Consider the following 27016-nt stretch of genomic DNA (forward strand, 5'->3'; position numbering starts at 1 on the left):
AAAAATTATGACGTAGTTGTATATATCCACAAAAATGTTCTCATGGCATAGTAAGTTTTTAAAAGAGTGTATTACCAAATGATATGATGTCAGAGTTGCTAAAAAAAAAAAAGCCTTATACATGCACATGCACAGTATTAGTGCATATATGTGTATATCTGTATATAACTGAAAAGTTATAAACCAAAGTGTCAACAGTATTCAACAGTGGAATTCTGAGTGATATTTATGTGCACTCTAATTCTCTTATGTTTTTTAAACTTTCTTCCATGAAACCACATTACTGCCAGTCCAATTAAAACAATAAGTATTTTTAAAAATCTTCACAGCTACTCTGTAGCGTAATACATTATCCTCATTTTGTAGAAAAGGGATCTTTAGCTTAGGGCAAGAAAGTAACTTGCTAAAATTTAGGACAAAATTACTGTATCTGAATCCAAAGCTCATACTTTTTCTTTTACAATAGAAATGTTACCTCCTGTTTTAGATAAAATAAGACTAGATCTACATTCAGCCCACACTTTTCCTATTCTACCCACCCCTGAAAAACTTTCTTATGAATTATCTGTGTACATGCCTCTTAACCTTCAGTGTTCTAAGAGTGAAAGTCTACATTTTTGTTCATTTTTATGTCATCTACAGTGTTTAATACTAATAGAATCTTCCTCAATTTGGTACATGATTATATAAAACACAGATGAACTCAATTTAAAGTCAGAAAATGTGAAGCTGGAATAGAGATAATTAACATAGTTATGCCCACAATGCATGAGACAAATGGCAGTGGTGAACCTTTCAATAATTGATCCAAATTGGTCCAAGTTCTGCCACATTCCCTTCCTTTCCCACTTTGTCTATATTAGTTTTGGTTCCTATCACTTCACACCAAAATTCCTCCAATACTCTTCTCCCTAACATCTATGTCTTCATACACCAAATTCATGATTCTGTCTGTTTTCTAACATACAATACCTGGCTAATAATTTTCTTCTACTATCCAAAATGTACCTCTCCTCAGACCAGTTCATTATCACCTCCATGATTTTGCTCATGCATTTACCTACCTTGTCTTCTCTTCCTCACTACATCTTCAAATTCTAAATATTTATTGTACAAGAACCAAAATCTCACTTCTGCTGTGTTAATAATTTCTTAGATCGCTAAGCTTATAGTCACTCCTTGACATTCAATGGCTAAGTTCTAGGAACTTCTAAATACCCTTAATTATGAATGCAATAATGTATGTAAAGTTCTTAGCAGATTGTACTTAGCATATATCACTAATTATTATCAATATCATTATCACTGTGTAAACATTTCAAAAGTATTACTCAATACATTACAACTGAAACAAAGCCACTCTTGAGATAACGATGCTGAGAAGTCACTTGGCCTCATTTACCAGCCAAGCGATATGACTCCTGTATATCATCCTCACAGAACCTATGCTTTAATGTCATGCCACAAAAAAAAAAAAAGACAAAATTTCACATGAAGTGGGCCATATAAGCCCTATTCGAATAGAAAGAATATTAAATCTATGGCTACCAACTGCATTGCCCTTATAGAAAATTCTCCATAATTCAGCACTTAAAAAGTCCAGTAATCATTTTAATGTGGCTTCTATGTATGTATCCATTCCCCAGGTTAATTATTTAAGTAAACCTTTTGTTACCACATGAAGATTTTAATAAGTCTTCTGATAAGCATGGATTCTTGGTGTGGAATGGCAATCAAACCTTAACTTTCCCCAAACTACACATTAAAGATAAAAGTCTTTGGGGCGCCTGGGTGGCTCAGTCGGTTGAGCGTCCGACTTCAGCTCAGGTCACGATCTCACGGTCTGTGAGTTTGAGCCCCGCGTCGGGGCAATGCCAGAGGTTGCTTCTGACAAGGGCCACCCCCACTACCTGGCCTCTGGAATCAGTTCCTCTACCTTCTTTAAGGACTTCACTCCTTCAATTATCTGTTCTCTTTCCCCTACCCTGTACTGCTACTATGGAACAATTAGGGGTTGAGATGGTCAGTTAGGACCAATAAATCAAACTAAAAGTAACAATCAAACTTTTATTCATTCACTTGTAACAGTGCAATCAAGAAGCAAAAAGGAGCATTTGCCCCCCTTAATGGTCGACTTCTGTCTAAAAGAACAAGATGGCAAGGATCAGGTGGATGCAGGGCAGGAAAGTGGGAGTAGGCAACTAAAATGGAGTGGAGGGGGACTCATCTCACTGCTGAGAAGCACCAACAAAAGACTCTTGCCCCTTTACAGACAAATGGACCACGGGGAGGGAAAGGAGGAAGGACTAGTAATGGAAAAAGACTGAATTAAAATGGAGAAAACTGCCATAGATCCCAATAAGGAAGCCTCTGGCTGGAAGCAACTGGCCTAGAAATGCCTATGGTTGGGTCTGAAAGATCACCTATAGGATTTTGGAGTGGGGTTGGACTTCTCAGATACCATCCTACTTACTTCTCTGCTTCCCTCAAACTTCTTGAAAAACTATATACACACGATGTCTCCACATTCCTACCTCCCATCATGTCCACAAATTACTCTTGCTAAAGTCATCAGTGTTTTCCCCATCTTACCCAAACCACTTTGTTATCCTTCTCTTTATACACTTTTTAGAAGCAAGTGTTACTGTTGAATACTCCTTCCTGCATACCCTCTCCTCACTTGTCTTTTATGACATTATATCATCAGGTTTTCCACTTTTTCTCAAAAAATGACTGAAGTTTTGTAGGGTTATGTTCCTCCCTCCAGCCATCAAAGGTTAGAGCTCCTCAAGGCTCTCTCCCAGGTCCTCATCTTGTGCAATACTTTCTTGTTAATCTTCCATGCCCTCATGCATAGTATTGATAGCAATCTATAGTAAATGACACACACACAAAAAGCATAGTCTTCAGAGGGTCCAGATCCATTCATTCAGTTCTCTATTTGTTATCTCTATTTGGCTGTCTCAAAGATCCAAAACAAAAAACAAAAACTTATTATACTCAATGGGTCAAAAACTGAACTTTTACATTCCTCCTTCAAACATGATGCTTTTCAGTATTTCATGTTTCAGAAAGGAGTCACATCACCCATCCTTTTGTTCAAGTCAAAAACCTGGGACTCCACCTTTAATTTCTTCTGTCTGTTCCTACCAATATAATCTGTCGCTAAATCCTATTGATTCTACCTCTTAAGTAACCACAGAAACTATCTCTACTTATATAAACTGCCACCATCCTAGTCCAACTACCATCGCCTCTGGTCTAGTTGTCTTCATTCCCTCGTAATTATTTCCCCCACGTCCACTGTTGCTTCCCTCCTATCTACATAATACAAAACAATCTAATCGTGTAAGAATAGATCATATCAATTCCCTGCCTGAAGCTCTTTAATGCCTTTCCACTGAAACCAACATGATTTGCGCCCCTCCCCCACCCCCACCCCTGCCCCGGTCTCAATCATTTATTCATTCAACTATTACTGAGCATAACCTTCGGGCAGATTCTATGCTGAGTGTCAGGGATTATGAACAAACTGGAGTGCAAGGAGCTTATAGACAGGCATGGATCACACACAACTAACACACAAACATGTACATTAGTAACTGCGACATGAATAACATTTCAAAAGTACTGTGAAGAAATAATTCAGGGACCTGTGAGATCCAATAAAAGGAATACGCATTTAGAAAGTCAAGGAATTCTTCCTTCATCTTATTTCACTGTTATGCTCACTCACTGCATGCTTCCTCTTCAGTATAGCTCTCATGCTTTTTAAGCTACGCACAATCTGAACACCCTTCCAAATTAGCTGAGCTTTGACTCCGAAGTGATCCAAATATAGGAAGATAAGGATTATTCTATGAACTGTGAATCAAGTGTAAGTTAAAGACAAGAATATACAGATTACATAATCTAGGTGATAGGAGAAATGATGAATATTGCAAGTCCAGTGGCAGCAATGCTGGTGCTGCCGAGGCCCATATATTAACCATATTGACCCCATGATACAGCCATATTAACTCCTGTTCATTTTCATAGCCTGGTTTCTCAGAGTTCCACTTATTACATAAACTACCCGATAGTCTTGCATAAGCTGTATTTGTTTACTTTCAGTCTTTTCTAATAGAATCTAAGCTCAGTGAGGGCTGTTTACATGTAGACAGGAGGGAATGGCATGTGTAAGTCCTGCAGGCTTGAAATAGCCCTGCATGTAACAAAGATTTTTGTTTTCTCTAGTTCACATAAAGTGAAAGGACAAATGAAAGTTCTTCTAGGAGCTACTGTCTTATCAGAAATGGTTTAGTATTTGGCCACATAAAATAAAAATTAACATATCCAATTCATGGGCACTTTCCACAAAATAAGTATTAGCAGTATTTGAAGGCCAATAGAGAATTCAAAGGGTTACCAACAATTCTCTTGAGTTGGGAGTCCAAATCAGGGGTCAGCAAACTATGGCCCAAGGGCCAAATCCAGCCTGCCACCTGTTTTTGTATAGCCCATGACATGGACTAGTCTTTATAATCTTAAATGGCTGGAAAGAATTAAAATAATATTTTGTGATACGTGAAAATTCTTGAAGCCCTAATTTTTTTGTCAATATATAAAGTTTTGTTGACACAGCCACACTCATTCCTCTACAGTTTTCCATGGCTGCTTTAGTGCTACAACATCAGTTGAATGGTTACAACACAGATCATACATGGCACGCTCATTGATTTGCACTGCTATTCTGAACACAAAAATCAGTGATGCAGTACAATTCAACAGAATTTCAAGCGCTTCATGAATTGTTGTAATGTGACATTTAATTTTTGTTTTAACACCAGTGTATATAATCATGTCAAAACAAGGATATAAGAGAAAAGGGGACTTCAAATGACATACTTTTAAGGCGCAGGGGAGTGTAGATTATGTTATGAAATTAAATGGCAATGCATTGTGTTTATTATACAATGACACTATGGCTGTGCTAAAAGAATACATGTTGACATTCCCAAACTAAGAAGTGTTCACAATATTTCTAACTCACAGGAAAGCAGCAGTCAAAAACTTAGACAATTTAAAATGGAAGATCTCATCACAGCAGAATTTCTTCACAAAAATATAAAATGAGTTTGAGTGGTATATTTGTCATCCAGTCAATGAAAGCCATTTAACAATGATGAGTTAATTAAATAGTGTTTGACAGCAGCAACCAAAGGAATGTGTCCAGAGAAAATAAACTTGTTTAAAGTGATTAGCGTTTCAGCATGAATGGTAACTCAAAAGTTGAGGACAAGGTTAAAGACAAGGCAAATAATTTGGGGTGGTTTTCCTTGGCTCTTGATGAATCTACAGATGTTAATGATATTGCTTAGTTGTTTATCTGAGGAGTCAGTGCTTCCTTTATTTGAAGTGACTAAAGAATTAGCTTTTGTTAATAGTCTATGTAGAACATGAAAATATTTTCAAGAAAACTGAGAAAACACTAATTCACAACGTGATATGACATATGCTAAGATGCTACATGTTATGGTGGTTAAAAATACGTACAGTACAGAGACGCTTAGTTGGACAAATTTATAAAGCTTGTGAAAATATAAGCATGTGTGAAAATTTAAAGCCTACGGTTATTCACTGTATTATTCATCAGCAAATACTGTGTGAAAATATTTTAATGTGTCATGTGTTATTAAACCAGTAGTGTCAAAAGTGAACCCCATTTATTCTTGTGGACTTGTCCATTGTCCATTTTGTGAGCTCTGAGCACAAACAGAAGCTTAATATCCAGATTGCTCTAACACACAGCACTTTGACTTTTGAGTTTTTACAAAAAGGATCGAGATTGAAATTTTTCTGAAAGAAAACAACTGCCCTCAACCACTTTTAGTCAAAGCTGGACAGCTTTGGAAATCAGCTTTAGATGTAGACAGTTATGTTTCTTAATGAACTCAGCCAAAAATTTCAAGGTAAACAGTGCTTACATGCAAAACTTACACGTCAAAAAGTCATTTATTTCAGTCACAACTGATGTTGTTTGGGTCACAAAATAATGTCAACCTGCTTTACGTATTTCCCATCTTGTCAAAAGTTAAAAACAAGAACCAAGATCTCTATTCCCATACACTTTTCAAGGAGTATATTTCTGAACTCAAACTATAATTCCAGTAGCATTTTTCCAACCTTTATGCTAGTGCAAAAAAAATTTCCGTTATTTCCAAACCCACTTAACTGCAATTGAGGAACTTGGCACTTCAACTGGAAGTGATTAATCTGTAATGTAATTACTAAAAGACAAATATCAAGAAAAGAATCTAATAGAATTTTGAAAATGCCTCCCAAGCAATACAGTGTTCAATTAAAATCATATGTTCATGGATTGGGATCACTCTTTAGCAGTACCTATCTGCACGAAAAACATTCTCAAAGATGAACTATTTAAAATCTCATTACAAATTAGCATTAACAGAAGAACATTTGTAATCAATTTGATGACAGAGATCACTAACTCTGAACCCCAATTAAGTGAAATGCTATCCCCTCTAAAGAATTCCATTCTTCTCATTTATACATTTGTATTACAAAAAACTGTGCTAAATAATTACCTTTGATTTTTTTTTCAATAAAAATTGCAAACATTTGTCTCGTTGTATAAATATTTACATAATACCCTCAGTTCTGCCTCTTAGCCCACAAAGCCTAAAATTTTACAATCTAGGCCATCACAGAAAAAGTGGGCTGACCTCTCAGCTAAATTATTTAAATTCCACTTGTATTCAAGTTGTCAATCCATATGAAGATTTTCATTTGGGGAAATTTGGTGATAAGTAGAGGTAAAAAGAGATCTGTTGTTTTCTTATGATTTTGATAATTTCATGACAATCATTGAGTCACTGACAATACTGACAGTGTCTCAGAATCCAAAATACAAATGATAGACAAATTAAGAAAGGAAGATGCAACAAAATACAAAGGACAGCTAAATTAAAAACTTGAGAACTTAGTCAACTCCTCCCATATGCTTTTATTCTACTCTACATATCAAAAACATAAGAATTTTTTTAATTGTATTAATAAAATGTTACCTGAAAAACTAAAGAAAATGGCTACCCAAAATAATAAAATAAAAAAACAAAAGAAATAACTATAAGACCAATACAAAAAGACAGAAACTATTGTCTTCCATAACATCAATTCATCTCTCTCTAAAATGAAAGTTTGATAAAGAAGGAATAACATGAAAAAAAGATAAATGTGAATTATTCTACCTAAAGACTAACCCTGGCATAATCTGGAAGAAACATTCTAGTACAATGGAGAAAAATGGCTTTTTCGTCATTAATTAAAGGTAATTTAGCATAACACTGAATAATCAGTTTTACAGGCACTGAATTTTTATAAAACAGGACTGTATGAAATTATAAACACATTCTCAGTACCTCAGAATATCCTCCAAATTCATAATATTAAACATTAAAAAAGAATGTTTAAAGCTCATGTATTATAGGAATATTATTTGTCTATTATAGAGCAAGTAATAGAATTATTAAAAGACAATATAATACAATTTCAGGCTTCAAACGGGACAACACTGAAGAAGCATGCTGAATGTTTCAAATGTTATTTTATAGGGTCAAAACTATTTAAGATTTTTAACATTTAAATCTGTATGGTGTTATCACTGTAAAAACAGCAACACTGTAACTTGGCAAGGTGACATGAAAACAAGAACAAGGCAAATGACTATATATGCTCTCTTTCTGCTGAGAGTTCTGGTTTATTTCTGACATCCTAGCAGAATTATTAATAGTACCTCCTTTCACTTCTAAAGTGTCTAAGTCAAGACAATACATTAAACGGTCACCCTTTGTATATAGGAGCAAACATGGTCCAACCCTACAATGTAAAAGAGAGGTAACACTTGTTTAATTTGATGATGCTTGCTAACACAATCATTATCTTTAAAACACTGGCATTTTTATAAAAATTCTCAACAAACTGGGGCACCTGGGTGGCTCAGTTGGTTAAGCATCGGACTCTTGATTTTGGCTCAGGTCATGATCTCACAGTTTGTGGGTTGGAGCCCCATTTTGGGCTCTGCACTGACAGCACAGGGCCTAGTTGAGATTCTCTGTCTCTTTCTCTCTTAAAAATAAATAAACAATTTTTTGAAAAGTTCTCAATAAATTATATCAGTATAATACATGTTACGAATGCCTAGAGTTTCCATTACATAAAATAGGTCTCAGTGCCAATGTTCATGTTGCAAAGCCATAGTGGTAAAATGGAGAATAATTTGTTTTTCTTTTTTTTTATTTTAGAAAGAGTACAAGTGGGGGAGAGGGGCAGAGGGAGAGAGACAGAATCCCAAGCAGGCTCCACACTTCATGAGGAGGCCGCCGCGAGGCCTGAACCATGACCCTGGGATCATGACCTGAGGTGAAATCAAGAGTCAGAACTTCAACCACCTGAGCCACCCAGGTACCCCGGGAATAATTTATTCTTAAGTTCCATATTTTATTAAGAGTTGTGCAGCAGAACAAAATATAACTGTTTATAAGGAAAAATGACAGTGGATTTATAGAACCTGAAATTTTTAATCCTTAAACAGTATTTACAAGATACTTAACTCAGGGGCACCTGGTGGCTCAGCCGATTAAGCCTCCTACTCTGGATTTCGGCTCAAGTCATGATCTCACAGTTTGTGGCATGAAGCCCCACACCTGCTTGGGATTCTCTCTCTCTGCCCCTCCTCCTGTTCACACGCTCACTCTCTCTCAAAATAAATAAACATTTTAAAAAATAAATAAAAAAATAAAAGACATTTAACTTAAAACCCCACAAGAATATGAATGTATTTGTGTGTAAGTAAAGACCTTTTTCGATAGAAAATGTATATTATATATTACTTAGACTAGGCAAATACGTTAACTACTATTTTGAATATTTATACTAAATGGAACATGTAAGTTTTAACTATATTAACTCTCCATTAATAAAAACTACCTGGACAAGCAAAACAAGGTTCCAGGTTAATAAATTAAATATTAACAATAAATTGTTAAATTAAAACTGACATATTAATTTTGATGATTAGAGAATATAAACAGAAGCATTAGGAATTACGTATAAAAAACCTGCACAGTATTTCTTACTAAAAAGATTAAAAAACATAAGATTATGTACTTTTCTTTTTTAATTCTGAGTTCTCAAAAGCTAGTACTCATGGTTATGTAAGAGAATGTCTTTGTTCTTAGAATATGTGTACTACATTATTTATGGGTAATAATGTTTCTAATATACTTTCCTTTGGTTCAGAAGGAAAATAGATTTACAAATATATGTGTGGACAGAGAGGGAAGGAGGGCTGATAAAACAAATGGGGGCAAATGTAAACAACTGGTGACTCTGGGTAGAGGGTACATGGGAGTTGCTTGTACTCTTCTCGAAACTTCTCTCCAAGGTGGAAGTTTTATCATTAAGTTACCAAGAAAAACAGCTAATTCTATTCAATTTAGCCAAGGTTCTGTTTTTACTAACTATAATATTTTCTTTGGAGTAATTTTCTACTTTTTGAAAGCCAATAAATTCTTCTCTTTCTACCAATTACTACTATACGTAAATTAACCAAATTTAATTCTGACAAAAACAACAGTCTTAAACAAATTTTGGAAAAATGTAAGATTAAAAACTTCTACACAAAGAATAAACTCCAAGAGAAAAGATGCAAATAAAATGACTATCATAATCTTTTGTTTTTTATTTGCAAGTATAAAACTGAAGAAAAACAAAAGCCTGGAACATAGCATCTGTCATATCAGAATATAAAAAGATGATCCTGGCACAAAATAAAAAAGCTCTAATTCATTTGCAAATCAAGCCTGCCGGTTCCATTTCAAGCTGGCGGTAACTGTCAAGAGTTAACAAGATAATCACTTTCAATCCTGCCTTCAATGGTACATTACACTGTTATTCCATTCAATAAGGCCGTTCTTTGGGGCACTAGATGAATGGTTTTCATTTCTAACTCACACAAAAAGTTGTGCGGGGAAAAATCCACGGGGCTTAAGAAAGAAATCCCTTTATGGGCATTTATCTGCCGGTACTTGCTTTTAGGCAAAATGAGATATTTTGAAACATCAGTGTCCATTCACTTCCTCTATTCCTTTAGGCCCTTAATCCGTTAAAAAAAAAAAAAAATTGGCATATGAGAAAAGTGCAAAACCAGTTTCATTTTCTAAATTATCAATGCACACTAAACAAAAATTCTCTTAAAATTACTCTATGCAAATATAATGCTATTCCACACAGAAGACTAATATTAACCAATCTTCTCCATATCTCATAACTCATGTGACTTTCGTAGATTACTCACCTATATTTTAGATGAAATGAAGGTGTTTAAAATTTCATATTTTCTTCCTGTTTTACCTTTAGTGATAATTTTTTAAAAACCTTTGCAGATCATTCCCAATTGAATAAAAATGAGTTTTACCTAAGTGTATCCTTGTAACGTATTAATCAAAAAACATTATAAAGGCTTTTACTATTTCATTGTTTAACTTAATTTTACAAATAAATGTAGCAGAAGTATGTGTACAATTGTTTTTGCAAAAATATTGAAACTGTATTGAAAAAAATATATACACATACATACATATTGTTTTCAATGGAAGAAAAACACAAAGTACAAGGATTTAAACGTATCTACTACTAATAGACAATTAGGTCATCTTCAAACTGTAGTTTGAGAGTAAAACCTCTTCCCTGACTCCTTATGCTGCCCTATATCCATCAATTTCACCCAATGTCAAAGTGTAAATTTACAAGAACCATCTGTGTATGAATTACAACCTACTATTCAGGTCTATTTAGCAATAAAAAACAATTAATCTTTCCCTACCTACACCCTCAATTCAGAAAATAGTATTGCTATATATTTCCATGTAAATCACAATCTCCAGCCAGGACTTTTAATCCTTTTATAATCCCTAATTATCTGGGGGTAAACTTGGATTTTTAAAGCTCATATGTTTACAAATGTTTAAAGTCCTTCTAAAATCATTACTTAAAAAAATACATTTATATTGCATCCAAAGGCCTGAAGAAGTTAGAATATTCATGTTTATGACTACAAAGACTACACACTTGAATTTTTAAATTCAGAAGACTCCATGAATTCATACAACACATGACGATAATCCTTTTATGCCAAGGGAGAAAGAAGTCTTCTAACTAGGTACCTTTTCTGCAGCGGCACAAGTTCACCCAATTTTTCCAAGTCTGGTCTGACTGGTCATTTAGCCTCAAAGAGGAGAAGACTATCCTTATCCTTTAAAATAAAAAGTAAAGTAAAATAATACATGAAAAAGTAATTCAGAAAGTTTTATATTACCCAATAGACTTGGTCATGAATACTTAAATTTTAAAAAAGTATCTAAACTAAATTTGTCATTATGAAAATAATGAATCTGTATATTTTATAAGGTCCTTAATAAAATTTAAGCTATATCAGAAAACTAGGAAATCTAAATCATAAATGGCTTGTGTTCAATCCAATATACAACAAAAGTTTACATGGTATTATAAAATGACAAATTGAGCAAATTTTATTATTCCAAATTTTATAACCTTTGTAACAGAGGTGTTAAAAACCCTGTCAAATAGTATTATGGGATGATCAATAAATTATGAGTGAAATGCATGATTATCATGTGTAGTTTAAAACCAATTGGTGGGGCACCTGGGTGGCTCAGTTGGTTGAATGTCCAGCTTTGGCTCAGGTCATAATCTCACGGTTGATGGGTTCAAGCCCCGTGTCAGGCTCTGTGCTGATAGCACAGAGCCTGGTGCCTGCTTCAGATTCTGTGTCCCTTCACTCTCTGCCCCTCCCCTGCTCGCTCTCTCTCTCTCTCTCAAAAATAAACAAACATTAAAAAAGTTTTTTTAAGCCAATTGGCAACAAAGCTAGAAATTCCTGAAGAACTCTGCAAACACAAGGCTATCTGTCGAACACAATTCTTCTTAGAGCCTACCATTGTGAGTCAGTTCTTATACGGAGGGAGGATGCTAGGGTCACCCTATCACTGGGGTACTCTATCCTTTTGTTGGGTTCCAGGATCACCGTTACCTCAGGAGGTAGAAATGTTTGATCTTTCAGCTGTATGCTGCCCTGCTGCAGCTCTTTCCCTCATTAGATCCCCGGGGTTAGCTATAAGGAAACATATACACTGGCAAAGACAGCAGGGAGAATGAGACATCTCCTACACATCAACCACTGGGACAGTGATGAAGAGGTGTCTGAGGGACTGCACAAGTCTAGCACAAAAGCTTTATGGAGGGTCACATGGCTTCCAACAAGCAACCTGATGTCCTGAATGATATATGCAGTGACCCCTTACTAACACTGACACCTGACAATAAAATTCTGGTTTGCACAAATACAATTTTTAAACTACAGGAATAGCTATTTACAGAGAGAACTTTTGCTTTTGAAGTAAGAAACCTGGACCCTCTATAATCTTTAAATAGATGAACATCTATTCCAGATAATGTGTGTCTAACAAATGTAAATTTTATTATGTCAAATGAATAAAAATGTAATAAAACATTCAAATTACTATTACCATACAATACAGACAATTTTTTAGGTTGGCAAAAACACCTATCTGAATTTCTGACTATGTAGCAAGAAATTTACATTCCAAAATAACTCTTTTATTTTCCTCAGTTAAAAGTTCTAAAAGTTCTTCATGGGGTGCCTGGGTGGCTCAGTCAGTTAAGCGTCCAACTTTGGCTCAGGTCATGATCTTGTGGTCTGTGAATTTGAACCCCACATTGGGTTCTCTTGCTGTCAGCTCAGAGCCTATTCAGAATCCTCTATCACCCTCTCTCTGTGCCCTTCCCCGCTCTCTCTCTTTTGCTGTCTCAAAAATAGACATTAAAAAAAAAACCTTCATAAATTACATTAAAGCTCAAGAAATGTGTTACTTTATTGTTATTCTTATTTGAAAATCTTCCAAGTATTCAAAGAATAAACAAGGTACTTCATGAAGATAACTCCTTAAAATTGGTGAAAAAAAGAAAGCTCTCTACTGAAAATATTAGAACACATGGTAGTTGGGGAAAAATAAACTTATCAAATGAATAAGAAAGAAGGGAGAGAAATTTAACAAACATGTAGAAATGATATATTTTAGAAGCCTCAAATTTTAAGAATATGATATAGCTTCATCAATGATTCTTAGTTATCATGCATGGTAACCTAATATTAATTGTATTAGCTTATCACAATCAGAGTAAGGTAAAATAATGAAACAATTTTCTAAATATCATTTGATAACATGTTTGAATATTTTAAACTTATCTAAAACAATCTGAAATTGATATTAATAAATCATAAAGATTTCCTAAAAAATAAAAGTAATATTAAAAAAGCAAACAACACAAAGAGAATAATAAACAATGAAAACTGGCAATTCATCAAATAAATATAAATGATCATTGACTCTATAAAAAGATGTTCAACCCTAATAATAATATCTAAGAAATAAAAATCAACCTAATAAAATATCTGTGATTTTTTGCCTAGTGTAATTACAAAATCTATCTTTAAGATTATACCTTGTTTGTAAGCGGTTGTGGGTAAATGAAAAGTCTCACACAGAGCTATTGATGTATAAATTACCAAACCCATTACAATGTAGAGCTAAGAAACAAATACTCTTAGCTTAAACAATCTACTTCTAGAATCTTAGGTAAAGAGAAATATAAAAATTTTGAACAAAGTTTTATACTATGATATTAATTACATAGTGGAATCCTGGTTAAGTCTGAGCTAAAGACTGAATATATTACGTTAAAGACTAAATACGACTAAGTAAAGTTAAAATAAGTATATTCTCATAAGGGAATAATATGTTCTCTGGATATTAACAGTAATGTTTTAGGAAAATGATTACAACATATTCTTTAAAAGGATATGTTAACAGTATATACAGTAGTAGGCCAATTTTGTAAAACCAAAAATACTGAGAAAAAGAGTATAATGTTACCAAAACATAAAAAAGTGTCTATTGTAAGAGGTAAGGTTAAGGATAACTTTTACTGCTTTTTTAAATTCTCTTCTGTAATTCTCAAATTATTTTACAATGAACATATATTAGTTTTATATTCAGGAAAAGTATTAAAGAAAAAAGTTTCTACTTTAAAAGAATAAAATCTATGGGGCGCCTGGGTGGCTCAGTCGGTTAAGCATCCGACTTCGGCTCAGGTCACGATCTCGCGGTGAGTTCAAGCCCCACGTCGGGCTCTGGGCTGATGGCTCAGAGCCTGGAGCCTGTTTCAGATTCTGTGTCTCCCGCTCTCTCTGACCCTCCCCCATTCATGCTCTGTCTCTCTCTGTCTCAAAAATAAATAAACTTAAAAAAAATTTTTTTTAATAAAAAATAAATAAATAAATAAATAAAAGAATAAAATCTCTGCAATCAAAAAATCCAAACCAAAAAAATTAATTTTCTAATATCCCAGATAGAAAAGGTTTTACTATAATCTTCCAAATTTATGTACACTGACATCAGCACAGAAATCTATGCATAAAAACTACTGAAATATTTATCAAATAAAAGTCTCTTAGGGATGGAGAAGTAAAATGATCCTCAGCCACAATTTTGATCCCATCATTTCTAAAGCTATAAATTCATTATTTTGAATGAAAGGTAAATGCCTCAGAGGCTATATTTTCAATGTTTAAAACAAAAGAGAAAATCTAATGTGATTAATAAATGTTCCTTCAAGAATTTCATGCAACTGTTGGTGGGAATGCAAACTGGTACAGCCACTCTGGAAAACAGTGTGGAGGTTCCTCAAAAAATTAAAAATAGACCTACCCTATAACCCAGCAGTAGCACTGCTAGGAATTCACCCAAGGGATACAGGAGTACTGATGCATAGGGGCACTTGTACCCCAATGTTTATAGCAGCACTCTCAACAATAGCCAAATTGTGGAAAAAGCCTAAATGTCCATCAACTGATGAATGGATAAAGAAATTGTGGTTTATATACACAATGGAGTACTACGTGGCAATGAGAAAGAATGAAATATGGCCCTCTGTAGCAACGTGGATGGAACTGGAGAGTGTGATGCTAAGTGAAATAAGCCATACAGAGAAAGATACCATATGTTTTGACTCTTATGTGGATCCTGAGAAACTTAACAGAAACCCATGGAGGAGGGGAAGGAAAAAAAAAAAAAAGATGTTAGAGTGGGAGAGAGCCAAAGCATAAGAGACTCTTAAAAACTGAGAACAAATTGAGGGTTGATGGGGGGTGGGAGGGAGAGGAGGGTAGGTGATGGGCATTGAAGAGGGCATCTTTTGGGATGAGCACTGGGTGTTGTATGGAAACCAATTTGACAATAAATTTCATATATTAAAAAAAAATGAATAAACTTAAAAAATATTAAAAAGAATTTCATGCATTTTTAAACTATTAGCAATAAACACATGAAATAAATTTTTAGTATAAAAATTCTCTCAAGTCACAGGATCTCTATTTTAAAGGTTTTGTGTTAATGCAATTGTAAGATTAAAATTAAGAGTACTTCTAATAATAGTGAAGGAATGAATGATGGAGCAAAACTTCCAACATAAAAAAATTGTGAAAACTGGGGCACCTGGGTGGTTCAGTTGGTTAAGTGCCCGACTTTGGCTAGGGTCATGATCTCGCAGTTCATGGGTTCGAGCCCCATGTCAGGCTCTGTGCTGACAGCTCAGAGCCTAGAGCCTATTTTGGATTCTGTGTCTCCTTCTCTCTCTTCCCATCCCCCACTTGTGCTTTGTCTCTCTCTGAAAAAATGAATAAAACATTTTTAAAAATTATAAAAACCGAATAACATAATAAAAAATCTACTTTAAAACACTGGACAAAATCCAAAAAGCCACTGAGAATAGTTCAATCTCAAAAATTTCACTTAGAAATTAAAAGAATTGCCATTTTGTGGCTATCTGGTATGAGGGCACTCTCGAACTATCGTATCTGTGGTTGTAAAAACATAATGGCAGAAAACTACCACCTTGTCAGCTCATGGTGTTAGAATCCGAATTCAGGATTGAAAGAGCACAGGAAATTTAAAGGGAGAAATATTAGCAGCAAGAGTATCACAGACAGAATATGACCCAAACCTGAATATAACCTACCAAGTTCTGACAAGTAAACTACACATACTAGTGTTTAGGGAAAATTTTCAGGGAATCCAGTAAAAATGTAGGTAGTGATCAGAGAAAAATGTACACACTTGATGCTTTTTGAAACTGAATGAGTCCCCCAAACATGTGTGCTATGGACTGAATGTTTGTGTTCCCTAAAATTCATATGTTGAAACCCTAATCCCCAGTGTGACTGCATTTGGAGGTGGGGAACTCTGGGAGATAAGTAGGTTTAGATGAGATCATGAGGGCAGATTCCCCATGACTGAATTAGTGCCTTTATAAGATGTGGAAGAGACCATAGCCCTCCCTCTTTCACCATGTGAGGATTCAGGAAGAAGGTGGCCATCCACAAATCAGGAAAAGGGCCCTCACTACACACCAACCATACTGGCACCTTGATCTCATACTTCCCAGCCTCTAGAAATATGAGAAATAAATGGCTTTTAAGCCATCCAGTCTGTGGAATTTGGTTATATCAGTTGGAACTAACTAAGAACTGATTGCATCTCTGCTGGCAGAAAATTGATGTAAAATGGACTTGAAGCATCTAAGTATAAATTGTAAAACTGGTAGAGCAGCTGAAAATTAGAGAATCATCTATAGAAGAAAAGCAGACAGAGTGAGCTCTATCTCAATCTACAGTCTTGGCTGGCAATCAAGGAACAAAAGAGGAACAGAACAGATCATGAAACCAGTTTTAAAAAGCAGCAGTAGAAACCATAAAGTATATGGAGATATCAGATACTGCCTACAGTCAAGAGAGGAAGTTTGCTGTTTAAGGTAAGCAAAGAACAAAAACAAAACACCACAAAATAAAATACTCCCCAAAGTACACAACTGAATCTAGAGTGGTTACAATGTTCACATCTTAAGTCAAAAATACTAGACATGCAAATAAATAATAAAGTGTGGACCATATAAGAAAAAAGTGAACAGAAACTATGAGTAAACTAGATATTAGTTTTAGCAGGCAGAGATTTCTTGACAGTTGTTACAAATTGTTCAAATATTGAAGAAAAAAATAGTATCAATGAATGAACAGATATGAAATCTCATTAGAGACATGGAAACTATTTTTTCCCCTGAGGAAAATTCTAAAGCTGAAAGTAAAAAAAAAGGCAAAACAAATATCAGTGAGCTTAATGATACATTAATGTAAGTTACCCAATCTGGAGTACAATGAGAAACAAAATTAATGAAAATGAATAGAACCTCAAGAGATCTGTGGCATAAGAGTAAGTGGTTCAGCATATGGGCCAGTGGAATACCAAGAAGAAAGGAAGAAATGAACAATATTTTTAAAAATAATGCTCCCAAACTTTCCAAATTTGGTGGAAAACACTGATTTACATAGTCAAAAAACTCACTGAACAACAAGTGAACTAAACATAAAGAAAACCACTCCCATATGCATGACAATAAAAGTGCTAAAAGCCAAAGATAAAGAGAAAACAGTAAAGAGGCCAGGGAGCAAAAATAAATTATATAAAGGGATAATTATAAGATTATGGCTAACTGCACATCAGAAACTTTGAAAGTCAAGACACTGGAACAATATTTGATGTGGAAAAAAAAAAAAAACTTGTCAGCCAAGAACTATACAGAGGAAAACTATCATTCAAAATTGAAGATGAAATAAAGATACTATTTCTTAGAATAAGTAGAATGATAAGCTGAAGTAGAATGTAATAAGTTAAAGATGTAGTTTAATGGGAAAAGTTAAAGATGTAATCTCTAGGGCAACGAAAGAAACTAATACAAGGAAATATATTTTCAAAACCATAAGGAAATTTAAATTAAATACTAAAAATTATTTGAGTAACAAGAAAAAAGAAGGCAAGAAACCTAATTCAAGAAGATACATGCACCTCTGTGTTTATTACAGCATTATTCACAAAAACCAAGATCTGCAAGCAACCGGTGTTCACCAATAGATGAATGGAAAAAGAAAATGTGATCCGTGTGGGTGTATATACGTATGTACATATACATATATAAGCGTATATATACATAAACACAAATACATATATACACACACATACACATACCTATATATACAAAAGAATATTACACAGCCATAAAAAATAATGAGCTCTTGCTACATGCAATTAACACAGATGGACCTAGACAGTATAATGCTATGTGAAATAAGTCAGAGAGAGACAAATACCATATGATTACACATATATATATATAATTTAAGAAACAAAACAAATGAACAAAAAAAAAAAAAGAGAGAAAAAACAAAAAACAGACTCTTAAATAAAGAGAACAAACTAGTGATTACCAGAGGGGAGGTTAGTGCGGGGATGGGTGGAAAAAATAAAAAAAGAAACAGAGAGAAAAATGCCATAATTTTTAAAAAGCTAAGGAAAATTACAGAGATAAATACAACCATACCCAAAATTGTATTAGGTAAAAATGGATTAAACCATTCACTTAAAAGGCACAGTCCAAATGTATTAAAAAAAAAATAAGATCCAAACATAGGCTATCTAAAAGAAGCCAAATTTAACATGAAAAACAGAGACTGAATGAAAAAACTAGAAAAATGAGGTGTTATACAACTTGTAAGAATAAAAAAGCTAGAATAGATAGGTTAATACTATTCAAAACAGACCAGGGAAGCAAGGATTCCTACAGATGCAAAAAAGACAGTTTATGATAACCGGGCTACTGTAGGAAACTAATATAACAATTACAAATGCATATATGCTTCCTAACAGACTTTAAAAACTATCAAGCAAAAGCATGCAGAATTAAAGACAGAAAACGAAGAATTCAGAATCTTACATGGAGAAATTGACATATGTCAATTTAACAAGGAAAGAAATTAATAATTATAGAGAAGACCTGAACAATAATATCACCACCTTAACCCAACTGATATTTATACAGCACTATGCCTGACAACTGCAATATACTCACTATTATATGATAAACTGTAGGACAATTAAAAAAATCTCAGAAGATTCAAAGGACTAAATCTGATGAAGTACACTTTCTGAATACAACAAAATTAAATTAAAATTCATCAACAACAAAACATCTATAAAAGACCAAAATAACTAAAAACAGTGCTGCAGAAAATTTATAGTGCCCAACATATATAAGAGAAGTGGATTTTTGCTACAGTATCAAGGTATCAGTCGAATTTAATCAAGAAAGAAGGTCCTGGAGTAATTGGCTACCTGTATCAAAAAAAAAAAAAAAAGGACATCAAGCTTACCTCACTTTATAAGTCAAAATAAATCATGGACATAAATGGAAAAACCAAGCCTTAAAAACTACTAGAAGAAAATCTTTGTGACCTTGAGGTAGAGAAGGTTTAAGCAAATATCAAGATTTAGTAAAATTAATAAATTGGAACTTTATCAAAGTTAATAGCTTTTGCTTAACAAAAAACACATGGGAGATTGGAATAAAATTTAAAATGGGCAGAAGACTCTAAGACAGTAAAAAGGAATATACTCTGTATCTCTCTCTGAAATAATCACAAAACAAAATGTCAAAACAACAACAATAACAAAACCAAAATGTTTTTAAAAAATGATTTAGGGGCGCCTGGGTGGCGCAGTCGGTTAAGCGTCCGACTTCAGCCAGGTCACGATCTCGCAGTCCGTGAGTTCGAGCCCCGCGTCAGGCTCTGGGCTGATGGCTCGGAGCCTGGAGCCTGTTTCCGATTCTGTGTCTCCCTCTCTCTCTGCCCCTCCCCCGTTCATGCTCTGTCTCTCTCTGTCCCCAAAATAAATAAAAAACGTTGAAAAAAAAAAATTTTTAAAAAATGATTTACAAGGGGGTACCTGAGTAGCTCAGTCAGTTGAGTGTCTGACTCTTGATTTCAGCTCAAGTCATGATTACAGGGTCATGGAATAAAGGCCCACGTGGGGCTCCATGCTGGGCATGGAGCCTGCTTAAGATATTCTTTCTTTGTCTCCCTCTCTCTAGCCCTCTCCCCCACTTGCGTTCTCTCTTAAAAAAAAAAAAAAAAAGATTTACAAGACATTGGAAATCAGGCAACAAAGAACAGTGATTCCTGAGAGACAAGAAACAAATGAATGGAGGCTTATCACTACAGATCACAGCACAAGGAGAGAGAACCCAGGTGGAGCCTGGCAATCTCTGGATTTGAGGAGTCAGAGCTGAGATTCCATGGAAACTAAGGCAACTAGAGTTCATAGGACAGAGGACAAGAGGGGAGACAGAGCACATAGACAGAACTGTAAAAATCTATCGAGAATCCCCTTTGTATATTCAGCAAAGTACTAAATAGCGCATGCCTGTAAAGCAAGTACAAGAAGCAAAGAAAACACCATCCCAAAGAAATGGAGACCAGAACCTGATGCTCAAAGTGAAAAAGAATGCTGCTCCAACAAGCTAGACAGGAAAAACTCATAATTCACAGGCATTTGTTAGAATACTCATCAAGTTCATACCTCAGTTATGAGGAATAGTTAGCACTAGACTGAGTACTGCTCCAGACCTACCTATCGAATCATAATAGCGAGACCTAAGAGGCCAAATTGTCTCCAAGGAACTTGACTGCAACCCAGAATAAAGCTTAAAAATGGGTATTGGATTGCAAAAATATCCACCCAAATCCAGAATTATGCTTGGAAATTTCAATTCCTTTCTCTTAAGTAAAGAGAAAAATCTTTAGCAAGGACGTAACAGAGGTGACTACACTATCAACCAACTTGACCCAGTTGACATTTACAAGACACCCTATATAAGAACAAGCAGAAGAAGCAGTTTTCAAAACATTCATTAAAATAGCACATATGCTGAGCCATAAAACATCTCAATAAATTTAAAAGGATTCAAATCATACAAAGTATGCTCTTTGGCATAATCAAAGTAAATAAAAAATGAGTTATAAAAAGATATCCAGAAATATTTGAAAAATAAATACCACTCTTTTAAGTAACCCTGGTCAAAGAATAAATCAAAGTGAAATCAGCAATTATTTAACTGAATGAAAATGAGAACATAACATATCAGAACCTGTGGATGCTCCTAAAGGAGAAGATATAAAGCACTAAGTACTTATATGAGAAAAGATGAAAGGTCTCAAAGCAATGGCCTCAGTTTATACCTTAAGAAACTTCAGGGTTTGAAACATGGCGCAGATGACTTGGACCAGCAACAAACTACCAACACCGTAGAGGAGCCCCTGGATCTCATCAAGCTCAGCCTGGATGAGCGAATTTATGTGAAAATGAAAAATAACAGAGAGCTTCGAGGCAGATTACATGCTTATGATCAGCATTTAAATATGATATTGGGAGATGTGGAAGAGACTATGACTACCATAGAAATTGATGAGGAAACCTACAAGGAGGTATATAAATCAACAAAACGGAATATTCCGATGCTCTTTGTCCAGGGAGATGGTGTTGTTCTAGTTGCCCCTCCATTAAGAGTTGGCTGAAACAAAGAATTCATCGTGTTATGGAATATAGGAGACTTTGTATGATTGCCTCTTTAAATGTAGAAGACACTCAAAAGAGAAACCTGCATTAATTGCAACATTAAGAAATGACGAAGGATTCTTCCACTCCTGAAATGAGTTGATTTGCAGATAACTCAAAAATTCTTAAGCTAAAGAGTATTTTTATTTTTTTCCAACCCTTTCAATAAATGTGATCACCAAGATGAAGAACTCTTTTTTAGGAGTTGATTTGCTTTGCTGTTTTCTCAGTTTCTGGTTTTTTTTCCTTTAAGTTGAATTTGATGTTTCCTTTTTGATTTTTTTTTTTTAATGCAGCATCCTGTCTTGACAACTTTTTAAAGTAAACACACATCTTACATTGACTTTACTTATATACATTCCTCTGTGCATCTCCTAGGTTTGAGGCACCAAGTGGACCACTGAAAATTACAGCTTTGCCAATATGTGTCCTTCCTTCAAATCCTCTGGGAAGGCAGTTCTTTAAACCAACAACTGCAGGACAGGGAGGTAGACAGAATAATGCATATACAGGATGCCATAAGAGCACAAAGAAGAACAGGTTGAGTGAGGGGGGTGTGTGGTGGTACTGTGACACTGTAGATGTTAACATGGCCATGAAATATGAAGCATGATTTCGGTTAAAAAAGAAACTTGAAAAAAAAAGGAGCAAATTAAACCCAACATAAGCAGGAAAAAGGAAATAATATAGTTCAATGTGGAAAGCAATGAAACAGAAAACAAAAACTATAGAAGATATCAATAAACCTAAGAGCTGATTCTTTGAGAAAAGCAATAAAATTGATAAAGCTCTAGCCAGACTGATGAGAAAAAAAGAAAAATTATTCAATACACAAATGAAAGAAGTACCATCAGTATAGATTCTACAGATATTAAAAGGATGAAAAGGGACTATTATGAACAGCTTTATGCTTATATATTAAATACCTTAGGTGAAACGAACTAACTCCTTAAAAGACAAAAACTACCGAAGCTCACTAAAGAAACAGATAACCTGCATAACAATATTTCTCTGATTTTTTTATTAATTTCTCCATTAAGGAAATTTAATTTTTAGTTATAAACTGTTCTGCGAAGAAATATCCAGACCAAATGCCATTTCTAAGTGACACCTAGATAGATTCAATTTAAATAATGCAGCAGCGAAAGAATTTTAGGTAACTTGACACTCTTAGGCCCTCAGGTTCATGCCTAATGAATTCCTTTCATGGAATATGTTCTGTGAAAATCTGTGGGGACGATGGGCAGAATTGAAGTGGGATGCTAACCCAATGTTTCTACAGAAATGCATCTGATATTTAGGGCTATCCCCTCTGGGAAGCCAAGCTATTTTATTTCACTTTAACAGTACCAGGAACACAAAACTAGTACCAGACTAGTTTATATCAGGAAAAGTAATATCAGGAGTAAACAGTAGGTAATGTGAATGGGACTCATAACTGACAATGGAAAAGGGTTTATAGTAGACATTAATCAGACGGGATTTTTTTGTCTGCCAGAAACTACATCCTTCCTAATAGCATACAGTTTACTTCTGGAACTTTACCTCTTCCCCCGTTATATGTTGTTTTTCCATGACAGTAATTCCATGCATCCTTACTACCCAACTCCATGCCTCTGATTATGGGAGATAAAAAGATCAGAAAGTTAGATACATAACTTAATCTTAGCCAATCAAAAGCCCTTTACCTGGACTTAAATTTTGAAGATAACAATGAAGCCAGAATGCAGATTTGAAAATGATATTTTTCAGAGTAGCAGCCATGGTAGTGGTGGCAATGCAACTGGCAAACCCGTTTCTGAACAGGTGGGCTCTTCTTAAAAGACAGGTGCTGTGACTTTTATTCCCTTCTTGCTTTCTCAGATACTCCTGATATTTTAGCCTCTTATCAATTCTGTGAGCCCTCACTATCCTTTGCTAAATTCGTTTTTACTTAAGTTTGTCAAAGTTGCTTTCTTGTGTATAACATAAAGACCCTAAAATAATACAGGAATATTCTAAATGGAAATGTATAAGACATTACTACAAAAAAATTCAGGTGTGGAGGGGCACCTGGGTGGCTCAGTCATTTAAGCCTCTGACTTCGGCTCATGTCATGATCTCATGGTTCAAGAGTTCAAGCCATGCATCCGGCTCTGTGCTGACAGCTCAGAGCCTGGAGCCTGCTTTGTATTCTGTGTCTCCCTCTCTCTGCCCCTCCCATGCTTATGCTCTGTCTCTCTTTCTGTCTCAAAAATAAATAAACATTAAAAAAAAAGCAGGTATAGATAAAGAAGTTTTTTATTATTATTATTTTGATAGCATATGTAATAAATAGTCTTGTTTCTACAAAAAGAAAGAAAGAAAAAAAGAAAGAAAGAAGAACTTCCCAACTCATTCTTTTGAGGCCAGCACTACCTGATACCAAATATAGTCAAGGATATTATAAGAAAGTGAAACTGCAGACCAATATTCCTCATGAAAACAGATGTAAATATTCTAAATATAACTTTAGCCAATTAAATGCAACAATATATGAAATGGATAATAGACCATGACTAAGTGGAGTTTTCCACAAGAAATGCAAAAGTGCTTTACATATGAAAATCAATCAATGTAATTCACCACATTAACAATTAAATAAAAGAAAAAGATAGTCTCAATAATCACCCCCAAAAAAGCATTTTTACAAAATCCAACACACATTTCTTAAAAAAATAAAAACAAAAAAAAACACTGTCAGCAAACAAGAACTAGGAGAGTATTTCCTCAACCTTTAACCTTTAAAAGGCATTTACCAAAAATCTGCCAGCTAACATCACACTTAATAGTGAAAAAGAGTAAATGCTATCTCACTAATATCAGGAACAAGACAAAGATATCCAAACTTTCCACTTCTACCAATGTTGTATTGGAGGCTCTAGTCTGAGGAGTCAGGCAAGAAAAAGAAACAAAAGACACCCAGATTGGAAAGAAGTAAAACTGTCTTCATTACAAACAGCACAATCATTTCCACAGAAAATCTTATGGAATCTATATAAAAAAGCAACTAGAATGATAAGTGAATTTAATGAGGTTGCAGGATACAAGATCATTATACCAAATTCAAGTGTATATACATATACTACCAGCAAACTATCAAAAATTAAAATTTTTAAGTGCTACATATATATCATTTGCAGTAACATCACAAATACAAAATACTTCCGGATAAATATGAAAAAGGAAAATGTCAGAGACCTCTAAACTGTAAGTTACAAAACACTGCTGAGAAAAATCATATAAGACCTCAATAAATGAAGAAATACACCTTGTTAACATATCAGAAGACTCAATATTATTAAGCTGTTAATTCTCTCCAAATTGATCTACAGATTCAATGCAATCCCAATCAAATATAAGCAAAGTATTTCATAGAAACTGACAAAATAATTGCAAAAGTCATATGGTAATGGAAAGAACCTAAGACAGCAAAAACAACTCTGAAAAAAGAATAAAGTATGAAGGCTACGACTACACGATTCTAAGTATTATAACGCTACAATAATCAACAGTGTGGTACTGGCACCAAGACAGACAAGCACTTCTAGTGGAACAAGCCAAATGCCTACAAACAGACCAACCCCTTTATGGACATCAGATTTTATTACAAAAATAAAAGGCAATCCAAAAAAGAAAGGTGATCTGGTGGAAAAAAATATGCTGCCAATATTAAATTTTCAAGATGAAAAAAAAGAACGTTGATCCAGATTTCATATCATACTCAAAATTTATCTCAAAATAGGCCACAGACTTAAATGTAAAAACTAAAACTATAAAACTGGTAGAAGAATATAGAAAATTTTTGTAACCTTTGGCTAGGCAAAGATCTCCTAGATCAACACCAAAATCATGATCTACAAAAGAATAAATGAATAAACTAAACTTTATCAAAATTAAAAACTTCTGTCTTCAAAAGGCACTCCTAGTGAATGAAAGAAAAGCTACAGCATACATCTGATATAGCACCTGAATCTAGAAATATAAAGAACTCTCCAAACTTAATAATAAGGAAATGACCCAACATAAAAAGCAAGCAAAACATGTGGACAGATACTTCACTAAGAAATATATATAGGTGGCAAACGAGAACACTGAAAACATTCTCGGGGCACCTGGGTGACTCAGTTGGTTAAGTGCCCGACTCCTGGTTTCGGCTCAGGTCATGATCTCACAGTTTGTGAGTTTGAGCCCCACGTCGGGCTCTATGCTGGCAGTGCAGAGCCTGCTCAGGATTCTCTCTCCCTCTCTCTGCCCCTGCCCTGCTCATGCCCTCTCCCTCCCTCCCTCTCTCTCTCTCTCTCTCTCTCTCTCTGTCAAAATAAATAAATAAATAAAACTTAAAAAAAAAAGTCTCAATACCATTAGTTATGAGAGAAATGTAAATTAAAGCCATAATAGGCTACTTCATACCTATTAAAATGTCTAAAATGAAAGACTACCCATATATGTAGTATTAATAAAGCTGTGGAATAACTGGAACACTCACACGCTGCTGGCAAGATTGTATAATGGTATAACCACTTTGGAAAACAGTCTCACAATTAAGTTAAGAATAAATCTACCATGTGATCCAGCCCTTCTACTGCCGAAAAGAAAGTATGGCCATACATTTATACAAATTTTCATAGCAGTTTGTTTTATAATAGCCAAAACCTGAAAACATGTCTCCATCAGTAAGTAACTGGGAAAACAATCTGTTTCATACACATACAAAGGCATACTATTCCGCAATAAAGAAAAATACATGCAACAATATAGATGCAGCTCTGAATAATTATGCTGAGTGAAAGAAGCCAGACAAAAAGAATACATACCACATTATTACATTTACATAAAGTTCTGGAAAATGTAAACTCATCTACAGTTAGAGTAAATAGGTGCCAGTGGGAGAAAGAGCAAGAAGAGAGAGAAGAAGGGTATAATAAAGGAGCCTGACTAAGCCTTTGGTTATGAAGGGGAAAGGTTCTAACGAACCTTGACTGTGTTGACTGTGGCGATGGTATCATTGGTATATACAGTATATACAGAAATAAAAAAATATCAAATTGCATACTTTAAAAATATGTGCAGTTTACCATATACAAATTATACTTCAGTAAAACTTTAAAAATAGGAGCAAAATTTGACCGGACACTACACGAAAAATAGATACACAAATGGCCAATAAACGTAAGATGCTCAGCATAATTTGACATCAGGGAAATGAAAATTAAAACCAAAGCACGATGCATCTACAAATCCATTATAAAGGCTAAAATTAAAAAGAAACAGCAATACAAATTTTGGCAAGGATCTGGAGAAACGTGGAATCTCATATGCCAGTCATTTAAAGG

At 34.5% G+C, this 27016-nt stretch overlaps 2 protein-coding genes across 2 annotated transcripts in view; one reads left to right on the forward strand and one right to left on the reverse strand.

The window, feature by feature from the left end:
* RSRC1 (arginine and serine rich coiled-coil 1) overlaps positions 1–27016 on the reverse strand; it is a 413183-nt gene that overhangs the window by 234715 nt on the left and 151452 nt on the right. The window lies entirely within an intron of this gene.
* Positions 21242–21702, forward strand: LOC125920632 (U6 snRNA-associated Sm-like protein LSm3). The gene has a single exon (XM_049627651.1). It carries the CDS (start codon positions 21242–21244, stop codon positions 21620–21622), a length of 381 nt encoding a protein of 126 aa, XP_049483608.1. The 3' UTR covers positions 21623–21702.

This window comes from Panthera uncia, chromosome C2, assembly GCF_023721935.1.
Source record: "Panthera uncia isolate 11264 chromosome C2, Puncia_PCG_1.0, whole genome shotgun sequence".
NCBI classification, from domain to species: Eukaryota; Metazoa; Chordata; class Mammalia; order Carnivora; family Felidae; genus Panthera; species Panthera uncia.